The sequence below is a fragment of the Mytilus californianus genome, unplaced genomic scaffold, assembly GCF_021869535.1.
Source record: "Mytilus californianus isolate M0D057914Y unplaced genomic scaffold, xbMytCali1.0.p SCAF_1, whole genome shotgun sequence".
NCBI classification, from domain to species: Eukaryota; Metazoa; Mollusca; class Bivalvia; order Mytilida; family Mytilidae; genus Mytilus; species Mytilus californianus.
Genome location: NW_026262581.1, coordinates 42,421,141 through 42,435,900, shown reverse-complemented (window position 1 = coordinate 42,435,900; position 14,760 = coordinate 42,421,141). Strand labels below are relative to the sequence as shown.

The 14,760-nt window shown below is 36.4% G+C and overlaps 1 protein-coding gene across 4 annotated transcripts in view; it reads right to left on the bottom strand.

The window, feature by feature from the left end:
* The window catches only part of LOC127703003 (protein shisa-5-like), a 55,359-nt gene that overhangs the window by 9,830 nt on the left and 30,769 nt on the right, over nt 1-14,760 (bottom strand). The window contains exons 2-4 of one of the 4 annotated variants that reach the window (XM_052207380.1): nt 7,617-7,719; nt 4,481-4,644; nt 1,941-3,827 (exon numbers count right to left, since the gene is read on the bottom strand). The exons of 1 other annotated variant lie outside the window; for it this stretch is intronic. In XM_052207380.1, the coding sequence (XP_052063340.1) occupies nt 3,571-3,827; nt 4,481-4,644; nt 7,617-7,719 (524 nt within the window). In that variant the 3' untranslated portion in view covers nt 1,941-3,570. Of the gene's footprint in view, nt 1-480; nt 632-1,940; nt 3,828-4,480; nt 4,645-7,616; nt 7,720-14,760 lie in introns of those variants that run through there. 2 more of the 4 variants (XM_052207386.1, XM_052207393.1) reach the window with 2 other exon arrangements.

Here is a 14,760-nt window from a genome sequence, read left to right as displayed (position 1 = left end):
ACTAATTTTAAAATGAACATAATCAGAAAACTTTTATAAAAAATCAAGAGTTGACAAGGACGCCCACGTTAACGATACTGGAAAGTTTTCTTCAAAGGACACAATAAGAAAATTTAAAACCAGTTGTTGAGGACGAACAAGATGACGATACAGGAAAGTATTCTTCAATGGCCATGGACATTACCAGAAAAATTACTTGTTGACAATTTAAGGGCGATACCGGAAAGTAACACCTATTATATCGATCTCGCTTTTTAACAGTCGTCTTAGGAGAGTCAAAACTGGATAAAATTAATGTATAATATATCAAAAGAAAGACATTAAATGGACACGGTTATTTATGTGTATATATTTTTTTTTTTCAAATTGTACATGTAATAATGGTTCAGTGATTTGTTAGTCAACCATTCTCCAACTTTAAAGTTTACTCGATATCATTTCTGACATTTTCCTTCATTAATTAGATGAAATTCTACCTACCAGAAGCAAGAAAAGTAAATAAAAACAAATATAATTGTTGGCCTTCCATTTTGAACATGAACTTCTTGGTAATTGTACTATTTCACGGATGTTTGATTTTAAAAGGCCCACTGATCAATAGGTTGAAATTCTAATACCTGAGTTCTTTAAATAGCCCTACAGGTATATAAGGATATTTATAAACTGTAAAGGTATAATACATTCAAAATATGACCACTAAATGTTTGATCTTAAGACCAAAAATAAAGGATCACGTTTAACATTTCAATTTTCAAAATGTGATTATTTTATGTTTACTTTCCTTTTTTTGGCTAGAGAATTTTAAAAAAAGAATGTCCCCAAAAGTAACAACCTATTGAGTTTTTTTTTTGTAATTTTGATTCTTTGATTACAAACTTCACTTCAGTCACGCTTTATATTAGACGTGTTACGAAAAGGTATAGACTCGACGCTGAGGTTGACAAATTAGACTTTAAATGTGGGGACTGACTGTGTCAAAACATTGATTATCGATTAAAACAGGTAAAATTTAATTTGAGTGATTTCAACCAGATATCCTACACACTTCTAAGTGGTTCAATAAAAATTATACAAAAATTTAGAATAATCATTTTCTAATATCATTGCTTGTGATTATAGGATGGGAAAGGTGTGGCTGTTTCCGGGGGAGGGGACGATGGTTTTTCTAGTATGCACTTCTAGATTTGAAAAAAATCAAATAATAAGCCAGTTTGATTTTTAAGTTTACTTTATTAAATACGATATCAATCTGATACTCCACTACTGAACCTCGTCCTGAAGTGTATGCAGTATTTGTCACTGGACAAAAGTGGTTCACCAGACGGTGTGGAAGTTTATCCTCAAACATTAACTGATATCTCTGGTGATTCACGACTGAAGTCTTCAACGCTTTTGTTGTGGGCTTGTGAGAATCCGGATTAAAGAATATGACTCTCATTCACATGACATACAATATGGGAAAAGGGGGCGTGGTATGATTGACAATCAGGTGACTATATCCACCGAAGGACAGGATGTAAACAACTACACGTGTTATATGACGAAGGTCAACACATTGTGGATAAAATAATTTATACAATAAACATGACTAAATTAATTGATTTTTTTTTCATAAATGAAAAATGAAAGTGAGATACACCTATCAACAGTTCCAACAAAACATGGCAAGCAGTTGATCGCGAATTTACAGTAAAGTAGCAGATTTGTTTGTTTGTTTGGGGGTATTGATTCATTTTTCTTTTTCTTTTTTCCTTTTTCTTTTTTTTTCGGGGGGGGAAGGGGGGGGGAGGGGGGGGGAGGTAGTTATAAATGTCAATGTTGTCAATGTTAGAAAAGTCCATTCTCATTTTAAGTTGTAATTAGACGTTTTGTTAAATAGAGACTGAAGATAACATATATATTATATATAAATATATACGTCGATAAAATACACACATGACTATAAAATGAAAGACTTTATTTTCATAAATTGTATTAATGAATATAAACAGCAATATACTATAAAACATGATAAAAGACATTTGGATGATAATTTAATTAGAATTGCAAACAAAATTAGTAGCCTCGGTGGCCGAGTGGTCTAAGTAGTTACTACTGTAATCACTAGCCAGTCAATACTGAGGTTGTGAGTTCGAACCCCGCTCGTGCGGGTGCACTTGACTCCAATCTTAATTGACTAGGATTGTCAGTTTTCCTATCGAAGGTCGGTGGTTTTCTCCGGGTACTCCGGCTTCCTCCACCAATAAAAACTGGCCGCCACGAAATAGCCCAAAAGCGGTGCTTAAAAGTGGCGTAAAACTACCAAAAATCAAATCAAATCAAATCAAACAAAATTATTTTTGACTTCAAGTGACGTTTTTGAAGGCCATTGACGTTATTTTTCTGCAATAAAAACTGATAAAAATTGTAAAGGAAGGTATTATACTTAATGCCTTGTTCACACGTACATTTAATTCGAATTGAATTCGAATCGAATGCGAATCGAATTCGCTAATCGCGTTCACTCACTCTTCTTTTTTATTTCGAATTGATTCGAATTGGCTAAATCGCATTATCCAATTCGCATAAGAAATGCGTTTTTGTTAATACGAATTAAAAGTTAATGTCGTTAGGACAGTAAAGCGAATTTGACGCGCATTGCAATTCGAATTAGAATTTACGTTTGGACGTTAAACGTTTCGAATGCGAATTAAACTAATTCGAATTAGTTAATGCGAATCGAATTCGAATTACGTGTGAACGCTGTTTATCATTTTTTTTTCAAAAGGTTAAATGACATATAAAGAAAGGAGAGATGAAGTACTAAATTTGATAATGCACGCTGATATTGTATATGTATCGTATCGCACATGTAAATACCATGTGCACATTACATGTCTTGAGCAAAGCTCTGGTTCCCTTTCCGTTTATATGACTGCAGCAAGCTTAGATAATAATAATATATCGAATGTACATTTCTTAAGTTACCTCCGTTTTCTTCGCAAATTATTCGTTTTACCACCGAGGCTAAATGAATATTCAGGGTACCAAATCCTTGACATTCGGCAATTACATGTGTATAATCGATGTAGTTATACGATAGGAAAATAGTGCTGCCACTATTCGAACACCCTTTAAAAAAACATTGCATAACAAGAACAAGCTCATGCCTTTGCTCTTTGGTATTGTGAATGGCCTTGGTTAATTGGTGTAAAATTAATGCATTTTTCAAAGTTCTTATGTTTTTAAATTAAAAATATTATATAACAATTCGCACTACACATGTAGAGTGCTTGGATGAATTAAAGCATTTGATTTATGTTAATGGAGACACATAGAATAAGAATGTGAATATAAAAAAGAAAAGCTTCACAAAATAACGCAGTATGAATTATATAGAATGAATCTTGATTTCAATTATTCATGTCGTCTATTAATTTTTCTGATTAACAGTACTTGTACATTTATTTGATAATTGAGTGATACAATATTCACAATGATACTTTTACTTTTTAAAATGAAGTATCTTTGTTAGATTAGTTATTTTATTTGTCATTTGTTTATAAGCAATCGGTAGAACAACGTGTGAATTTACTGTGGTGGTGCAGTTGGTTGTTCATTTGGCTTAGTTTGATAGGCTGCTTGTTCGTACGATGGAGGACTAAATGCAATATTAGAATATCCCGCCATAGGGGGTTGTTCTGTTGGCTGACCGGTTGGGTAAGTTGGCTGACCGGTTGGATAAGTTGGCTGACCGGTTGGATAAGTAGGATATGTAGGATATGTGTTCTGTGGCTGATATACCGGCTGTTGTGGATAGTATGGAGCACTGTATCCCTGTTGTTGAGCTGTAAATTAAAAAAGAATATAATACACTGAGTTTTAAAATATTATTGATGAAAGTGCATTAAATGATTAAAGATCGGCATAACTCGATTGTACTTTAAGCCTTTAAATCTCAGGGTAAGAATGCAACTGTTTCTTTTTTCGTGCGTTTTATATCATTTTGTGACATGAAGCTGCTGTTCGCCTTAATTGTAATTTTTTTTTCACATACTAGTATTAGTGTAGCCTTTTGATCCTCTTTTGTGTGTAATTTGAGCTTAAATAATTACTATGACGTATATATTTATTTTACCAATGACAAATTATTACTTGTAATATTAAAACGTTTCAATCCATTCAATCATTTGAACATGTTGTCAAAATATTTAATGGAGCAAATTTAATCTGCATTTGCGTATTGACGTATATTCTATATATATCCTCTTTTTTTTGTAAACCATAATTGTCTTCAACGGGTATTTTCTTGAGACCAGTGCATCGTAGAATACACGGTATGTGACCTTAATCTGATGTCACATGGTCAACACACTGGATTAAATACATGTAGTTGTATCCGAATTCGTTGGAAGGATTTCATTATATATACTACATTATCAATGATAAATGTGTTCGTTTAATTTAAGGATAATAATGTTTATTATTAGTTAACACTTACTTCCAACAGTGGTAACTGTAGGCATTGATTGACCAGTAGTAAATGTTGACCCCGTGTAAGCTGTACGTCTATTACAGAATCTACATAGCAAAACTATTACCACAATAACCACTATGAGGCTGATTCCTCCTCCAACAGCTGAACCAATTATTCGTGTGGAGCTCCTGTAATATTGTTCACATTTATTTAATGTTCCTTCCGTTTTTAACTTGTTATATTAAAAGAGGTAGGGTCAATTCCCTTGTTTTGTTTCACTCGAACAGAGTCAAATCTGAAAGCTGTCAAAACCTACTGGAATTTGAATATTAAAAAGTCTATGTCATACACTTAGAACATATTTCAACAGTTTTACAAATTACTATAAAACAAAAATCAAGTTCAGTGCAAAATATTGCTCATGAATGTATTTTGATACAAAATTGCAAATTTTACATTTTTTGGTAAAAATTTGCATCGAAGGACATCTCTAACCAAAACGAATTAATTCGTATCTGAAATATATACTCTTTACTTCCAACTGAATTTTTTGTCACCATGCATGTATATAATTTATTACACCAAGCGAGTATGGTCCGAGACCACAATTAATGACCCCGCTATTTTCGTTGTCAGAATATAGATCATTGTTATCATAGTATCTGTTTTCTTTATTTTTGTTCTCTGCCTTCTCTGCCTTCCTGATTCATTTCTTAGTTTTTATAGGGTGGAAATGAAAGAAGAGAGTTGAAATAAATTTTTGGATGCATTATTTTAACGGTTCGGAAGTGGGAATGAGTGATTATGCCTTATAGTTTTCGGAACATCTCCTGACTTGTCCATATCAGTATGGATGTGTTTTGGCTAAACTAATGACCTACACAGCTGGGATTTTCCTAATGTTGGATATAATGTTAGACTTGTACTGTACATTACACATACCAAAAATTTGGCAAATTTGCAGGTTAATTTTTTTTAATGTGACAAAAATTTATAAAGAAATGATAGGGAAATTAATTGTGGTCTATGGCCGTATGGCTGTTCAACACCAACAAATTATAATCTAAATCTACAGGTGATTGTATGGGCTTATATATGGACAAAAACACATACCATAAGTTAAACAATGTCCCCACTAAACTAAATATGAGGAATTAAAACAGCTCACGGATTGATTAACAAGAATTCTTATAACTTCGAAGCTACCTAAACTGAAAATCGACTGAAAAGGACTCAACTCTTGATCAGATTGGTACTGCGGACAATACCATCTAATGAAAAAACATGGACGTTTTAACTATTATTACTCCTCGAGTAAAAAACGAGTTCATTCTCTAGTGGTCGACATTTTTTATGGATTAACCTGATTGACACTAAGAACATTCATAGCCAAATGTCGAGCCAGCCAAAGATGAATAAGTGCATTTGGGAACATTAAATGTCTCGCCTGCTTTACTGATTATGATTGCATTTTATGTTGAACTTCTTTTAAAGATAAAAGTTTTACTACATGCATCATACACTTAACATTACCGGTATCAGAGATCAATGAGAATGAGATCAAGGTCAGATGACCCGTACCAGACGGACATGTACACTTTCCAACCATTCCATACACCAAATATAACACCAGTACTATAGTAGTTGACCTATAATTGTTTATAGTATCTGTAAAACTGACCAAACCATGAATTTCAAACTAACACTGAATAACGATGGGTGAAAATAAGGTCAAGGTCAGATGAACATTTAAAAACAAAATGCACAACTTACAATCATTCCATACACCAAATATAGTTGACTTATCGCTTCAAGTATATGAGAAAGAGACTTAATCACATAAAATTAACGTTAACCAATGAATCAGGAATACGAGGTCAATGTCGGAGGAACTGTACCAGACGGACATGTACACCTTCCAATCATGCCATACACTAAATATTAAAGTTGACCTATAATTGCTTATTTCAGTATCTGAGAAATGAACCTTTCCATGAAAACTTAAGACTGAAATCAAGGCTAGACGAACCCTGCAAGACAGGCATGTACACCTCAAAATCGTTCCATCCACTACAATTGACCTACTGCTTATAATATCTGAGAAAGAAAAAAACATAACCACAAAAAATAACCTTGACCAATGAGCCATCAAAATGAGGTCAATGTCGAATGAACCCTGCGAGACGAACATGTGCTTCTGCCATCCATTTGTATCCCTAAATATAGTTGACATATTGCTTATAGGATTTGAGAAACGGATCTAACCACGAAAAATGATCGTTGAATACCGGAGAAGCTTTAGACTATATGACGACATGTATTATACCTTGTAATTATTATATAATCCAAAATTGAGTTGTCCTTTTACTCGTAAAAAGTAAGAAAATCAAGTGATAATAATAAAACAGTCTTTATTGCAGTCGCTGAACCATGAAATGAGGTCAAGAAAAAATTGCCATTTGCCAGACGGAAACTTCAGGACAAAAAGGATGCACATAATGTCTTTTATACAAATTAGGAAGTATCCGGGCCTTCTTTTTTTGTTGAAATATATAGCTTTATACAAACAGTCTACGTTGTCACTGACTGTCACCGCCGGATTGGAATAAATATGCTTCACATTGTGTGGCATTCGTTGGATGCGAGAGACGGATTTATAAAAGTTTTTTCAAACTTGTTTCCGAATCCCATATTTGAATTTCATGCAACATTGTACTACTTCATTGTTATAATTTTTCATTAATAAATACTGTTTAAACTAAACGCATCCGAAAAGTTATTTGTAACAAATAGAAAGAAATATTGAAAATAAATTACAGTTTATCAACATTTTCTTTAATAAATCAGTAAACATTAAATCGAATTCCTCATAGCGACAAAGTAAATTATATTTTGTTCGTATGCATGGTAAAAAAAATCATCCTAAAAAAAATGTTTAAAATTTTATGATATTCATATAAGCTCTAAAAATATGGGAATCTGGCTTTTCTATTTGACCAACTTAGAGGGTGAGCAAAAACTTAATTTCATCCCTATAATGTGGTCTTTGGTTTAGAATAAATACAAGGTAGTTCCACCTACAATATGCTTTTCTAGTTTAGAATAAGGACCAAAAGTTAAAATAAAACACAACGAAATCTTTTTGTTTAAAGAAGCTTACCAATAATGAGAATAGTAGTAGTAGTAGTAGTACTTGTAGCTGTAGCTATAGCAGTAATATCCCCTGTTTAAGTAGTAGTAACATAAGGCTTTGCACTGTATCACTTAAATAGAAACATAGTCATATAAATATATTTAAGGGGTGACAAAGACAGATTTAAGGGGGATAGAGAACACCCAACTTAAAATTGACAAAATAATCCAAAGTAATTGTCTTTTCTTATTAAATTTTTTGAGCAATCGTCTCGCTACGCTCTGTTCCAAATACAGTTTGAATCAGTTCTAACCTCTCTTAAAATTTGTCAGGTCTGTCATGAGAAAAGTCTAGAACACTTCTCCTGTGACAGAATTTGTCTTATTCCAGAACATTTTTGGACCGTTCCACACTGTCGAAAGCGCATTCCGACAGTTATATCTTAAAAAAAATGTTTGATGTCTATTACAGTTCCTGTTTTTCCCATATTGACGTAAATAACAAATCTTTTGTCATAAATGCATAGAAATTCTGAAAACTTTGACAGTAGGCATTTTGTTGCGTCAGACTTCCTGGACGACTAGAACTGACCAGGACATTTTGGACAGTTCTACCCTAGAACAGATTCAGAAAGTTCTACCCAGAACAGTCTTGTACAGATTTACCCTGTAACAGTTCTCTGGTATAAATACTTTATGACAGATTATTCTGACAGTTAAATGTTAAAACTAATTCTAACTATATCGGGAACAACTTCCTCATCCTGGTATGCGCCAGTAATTGTAAGAAAAGGTCGCGTAAAATCTATTTTCGAATATTAAATTGATATCATTTATATTTTGACTTAGTATATTGGTTAATCACTTTTAAAAATATTTGTATGTATGTCCATTGAATTAATCTAATATAAAACGGGCTAGGCTCAAGCTAGCAGCCACTCGCTAGCAGCCACTCCGCTAGCAGCCAGTTTTCAGGTATGTCTATAAACCCAAAAGTTGCATAAGACTCAAATGTTTTTCTATACTATATAACGCTTTTTAGTTAAACAATCGAAGACACTATGAATGCGTTTTAGGGGTGGATCCAAGAATTTTGAAGGTGGGAAAGGGAGGGGGGGGGGGGATTTTTTGCCAAAAACGATATATATATACATATACCGCCGAATGGAGGGATACAAAAAATTGTTGGACGATTTTATGCAAAAAATAAGAAGATATTTTCCGTTGGAAGAGGAGGGTGGCGTACGCCCTCCACGCCTAATCTGAATCCGCAACTGACTTTTACATTTTCATTTCTTGATCAAGAACTAAAAGACATTTGTATATTTTATCAACACACCGCGCTTCACGCGTTGAAAGGGTGAGATATAGATAAAAAAAATATATATATAGTACACTGCAAGAGTGGAGAAATAAGGAAATACTTTTTTAAAACACAATGTTAAGCAGTATTTTTTTTAACAATTTAAATTGTAACCCTCAAAAGAACGGAAATGTGGAATACAATTTTTGTTAAAAATCTTTAAAAAATATGATTTACCTCCCTTTAAAACTTACTACTTTAGAATAATTAAAATATTAAGTCTTCTTTGATGCGTAAAAATACAACTACTTGTATCATAAGGTGTCAAGCATTTATTCATTAAATATTAATGATCATGTAACAAACAGTTACAGAAATTATATATAATTAAGCTAATTTCAGTTTTATTTTATGCCTATTTCATGAGACTCATTGTGAATATTCATGAAGTTCGAATAACTTTTTTTCAGCTTCGGAAACACAATGAACAGTTATCCACAAATGATAGGAGAAGGAAGTGATTACTATTTATTTTGAATTTGGTTGATGAATTTTAGCTAGTTAGAACTGAATGTAAGCAATGAAATGAATAAGCTGTCATAGACAAAGTGAGAACTAAACATAACCCATCTTGTCGAACACAGGATGAAATGAATATTCTATCCAAAATAAAGAACTATTGTGTACGAAATCGAAAGTAAATTTTCGCGCGGCTTTGCCGGCCCCAAAAATGACTATTGTGAAGCTAGTCGGCGATAACAGTCGGCAACTTTCTATCCAATCTGCAATAATATTTATGAGCCTGCGATAATATTCATGAGATGACCTGGGTTCGATTAAGCGTTGTAAGGAAATATCGTTTATTAGGATAAGATCATGTTTGCTGTTTATATTTGATATTGCTATAAATAACAATAAAATCTGAACACTATGTGTGTCTTCTTAAAGGTTTGCGTTTTCTTAATCAATTATAAAAGGGGAACGCTTACGGAGAACCGACAATTACAAATATTTTTCGGTAAATTATATAAAATGCCAATTGAAACATCAATGAATAGCCTTTTATATAAAAACATTAAGCTGAACCATAAATACAATCTACAGATGTTTCTCGGTAAAGACACGTTCCATATAGAATTACAAAATGGTTGTTATTAAATTCTCTTACATGCCGACGTGACATTTTTTACTGGTTTTAAATCACTTTCACAATTATACAGTACTCCTATTATAAACAATCGTTTCGACCATATTTAACAGCTCAGACTAAAAGATAAGACCAGGTACCCCTACCCTATACTGACAAACTGGTACGGATTTAGGGCATAGGTTCTATGAGCCACTTTAGAGGCAACAACTGGTACCAACGGGAATAATATCTAGGTTTGGCTAGCCGACAGAAGTGAAGTTGGACTATGTGACATATCAGGATACTAGGAGCCCCCCCCCCACCACCACACATGCTAACAAACTCGTACGGGTCTAAAGCAACACACCCTTCGTTAAGTAATGACAAGCTCGTATGGGTCAAGGGTATAAGTGCTCAGAGCCATGTTAGAGGCAATGTCTTCATCTTCTTCTTGTTTCATGGCCAACGTGGTGAATCTCTTAGTGTGGCCAGCCGGCAATAGTTAAGTCGAACTATGTGACATACCCGGTACTCCGACTCCCTCGCCCTATGCTGACACAATTAGGTTGACTTGCCAGCAATAGTTAAGTGAGAGTATAGCATACCAGGTACCCCCACCCCATCCATCGCCCAATGCTGACAAGGTCTTAAGGGTCAAGGGCATAAGTCATAAGGGCCATTTTAGAGGCAATGTCTTCTTCTAATTCTTGTATCATGGACAACGTGTATAATATCTAAGTTTGGCCAGCCGACAGTAGTGAAGTTGGACTATGTGACATATCAGGATGCAAGAAGCCCCCATCCCCACCCCTCCGCCACCACACATGCTAACAAATACGTACGGGTCTAAATCATACGTGCTATGGGCCATTTTAAAGTTGGACAATGAGAGGTCCCCCGAACCCAATACTGAAAACTCGTACGGCTCTAGGCCATCAGTGCTATAGGCCATTTTAGAGGCAATGCATACATCTACTTCTGGTATCATGGTCAACGTGAATAATCTTTTAGTTTGACAAGCCGGCAATAGTTAAATTGGACTATGTTACATATTAGGTGTCCCTTTTTATCCAATGATGACGAACTCGTACGAGTCTACGACATAAGTACTATGATGCATTTCAGAGGCAATATCTACCTCTACCTCTGGTACCAAGGCCAACGTGAAGAATGTCTTATTTTGATCAGCCGGCAATAGTTAAGTTGGACAATAAGACATACCAGGTCCCCCTAACGCTATGCTGAAAACTCGTACGGCTCTAGGCCATAAGTGCTATAGGCCATTTTTGAGGCCATTCATGCCTCTACTTCTGGTATCATGGTCAACGTGAATAATCTTTTAGTTTGACCTGCCGGTAATAGTTAAATTGGACTATGTTACATATAAGGTGCCCCCTTTTTATCCCATGCTGACGAACTCGTACGAGTCTACGACATTAGTACTATGATTCATTTCAGAGGAAATATCTACCACTACCTCTGGTATCATGGCCAATATGGAGAATATCTTAGTTTGGCCAGGCGGAAAAAGTAAAGTCAGACTATGTGACATTCCAGGTACAACCGGCCCTTCGCCCAATATTGACAAGCTCGTATGGGTCAAGGGCATAAGCGCTCAGAGCCATGTTATAGGCAATGTCTTCTTCTTCCTCTTGTACCATGGCCAACGTGGTGAATCTCTTAGTGTTGCCAGCCGGCAATAGTTAAGTCGGACTATGTGACATACCCGGTACCCCGACTCCCTCGCCCTATGCTGACACAATTAGTTGGGCTTGCCAGCAATAGTTAAATGAGAGTATGACATACCAGGTACCCCCGACCCATCCTTCACCCAATGCTGAAAAGGTCTTACGGGTCAAGGGCATAAGTCATAATGGCCATTTTAGAGGCAATTTCTTCTTCTACCTCTTGTTTCATGGCCAACGCGAATAATATATAGGTTTGACCAGCCGACAGTAGTGAAGTTAGACTATGTGACATACCAGGTATACCCCATTTAACCCTATGCTGACAATCTGCCTAAAGATCTAGGGCATAATTGTTAAGTGCTATTTTAGAGGTAATGTCTGTCTCTACTTCTGGTATCATGGCCCAAAGTTGATAACCTTTAAGTTTGGGCAGCTGGCTCCTGAAATATGCTGACAAATCATAATTGTCTTGGGCAAAAGTGCTCAGAGCCATTTAAGATGCAACGCGTATCTAAACCTGTGGTACTATGGCTAACGTGGAGAATTTCTTAGTTTGGCAAGCCGGCAATTGTTAAGTGAACTATGTAATAAACCAGGATACAACGACCCCCCTTCCCACCCACCACCCCAATCCCAAAATGCTGACAAGCTCGCACGGGTCTAGGTCATAAGTACTAGTGCTCTGAGCGACTTTAGAGGCAATGTCACCATCTACCTTTGGTATCATGGCAAACATTGTGATCTCTTAGTTTGGCCAACAGATAATAGTAAAGTTCGACAATGAGACATACCAGGTACCCCAAACCCTATGCTGAAAACTCGTACGCGTACGGGTCTAGAGCATCAATACTACGAGCCCCTTTAGAGGCAATGTATACCTCCACATCTGGTATCATGGTTGACGTGAACAATCTCTTAGTTTGATAGTTAAATTGGACTATGCTGACAAACTCGAACAGGTCTAGGACATGAGTGCAACAAGCTATTTAAGAAGTAATATCTACCACTACCTATGGTACCATGGCTAACTTGGAGAATCTCTGTTTGGACAGGAGGCAATAGTTAAGTCTGACTATGAGATATAACAAGTTCGCAAGTTAACATACCAGGTACACCCCCTCACCCTTCACCCCATGCTGACAAGCTCGTATGGGTCAAGGGCATAAGTACTCAGGTCCATTTTAGAGGCAATATCTTCTTCTACATCTTGTATCATGGCCACTGTGGAGAATCTCTTATTATGCCAAGCCGGTAATAGTTAAGTCGGAATATGTGAAATGCAAGAACCCCAAACCCTATTCTGACAAACTTATACGGGTCTAGGGCGTAAGTGCTAAGAGCCATTTAGAGGCAATATCTACTTCTTCCTTTGGTACAATGGCTAACGTGGATAATCCCTTAGTTTGGCTAGCAGGCAATAGTTAAGTCACACTATGTGACATACTAGGTACAACGCCTCCCCCTGTTCACCAAATGCTGCCAAGCTCGTTTAGGTCGAGGGCATAAGTGCTAAAGGCCATTTTAGAGGCAATGCCTCTACCTTTTGTATCATGGCCAACATGTAAAATCTTTTAGTTTGGCCATCCGGCAATAGTTAAGTCGGACTATGTTACATACCAAGTTCCCCCACCCGATGCTTACAAACTCGTACGGGTCAAGGGCATAAGTGGTAAAGGACATTTTAGAGGCAATGTCTTCTACCTCTTGTATCACGGACAACGTGGAGAATTTCTTAGTTTGGCCAACAGGCAATAGGTAAGTAAGACTATGTGACATACCAGCTACATGTACCCCCCACCCTATGCTGACAAACTTGTATGGGTCTAGGGCATAAGTGTTATAGACCATTTTTGAGGCAATGTCACCATCTACCTCTGGTAGTATTGATTTTAGAGAATAAATTATTGTATGGTACCATGGCCAACGTGGAGTATCTTTTAAATTGGCCATCCGCCAATAGTTAAATCGGACTATGAGATATAACAAGTTCGCCCCATCCGATGCTGACAAACTCATACAGGTTTAGGGCATTAGTGATCAGAACCATTTTAGAGGCAATGTCTACCTATATCTCTAGTACCATAGCCAACGTGGAGAATTTCTTGTTTTGGCCAGCCGGCAATAGTTAAGTTGGTCTATGTGATATATGGCAGGTAACCCCCGCCACCCCCACCCCCTCCCCTTTTCACGATATGCTTGTAAATTGTATGGTCATAGTGCTTCAGTGCTATGAGCCATTTAAGAAGCACTGTCTTCTTCTTCCTCTGATATCATGGCCAACGAAGTGAATCTCTTAGTTTGGCTACCCGGCACTAGTTTACTCGGAATATGTGACATACATGGTACCCTAATTCACCTCATCCCTCACCTTATGCTGACAGGCTCGTATGGGTTATTATTTAGGGGCATAAGTGCTAAAAGCCAATTTAGAGGCAATTTCTACTTCTACGTCTGGTTCCATTGCCAACGTGTCTTGGCCATCCCGAAATAGTTAAGTTTGACTACGTGACATACCAGTATCCCCCTCATAACCATATGCTGACAAAATCGTTCGGGTCTAGGGCATAAGTGCTATTGGCCATATTAGAGGCAATGTATGACTCTACTTCTAGTACCATGGCCAAAGTGGAGAATCTTTTATTTTTGCCAGCTGGCTCACTCTAGTTTGTTGACAAACTCATACGGGTCTAAGACATAAGTGGGAAGGGCCATTTTAGAGGCAATGTCTACCTGTACCTCTGGTACAAAGGCCAACTTGGAGAATTTCTTAGTTTGGTCGGCCTTCGATAGTCAAGATGGACTATGTGTTATATAGCAGGTACCCCCTCTTTTTTCACCATTTGCTGATAAAAGTGTTCGGGTATAGGGCATCAGTGCTATGAGCCTTTTTTGAGGCAATGTCTTCTTCTACCTCTGGTATCATTACCAACTTAGAGAATATCTTAGTTTGGCCAGCCGGTCATAGACAAGTCGGACTATGTGACATACCAGGTACCCCCAACCCTATGCTGACAAGCTTGTACGGGTCTAGGGCATAAGTGCTATAGACCAT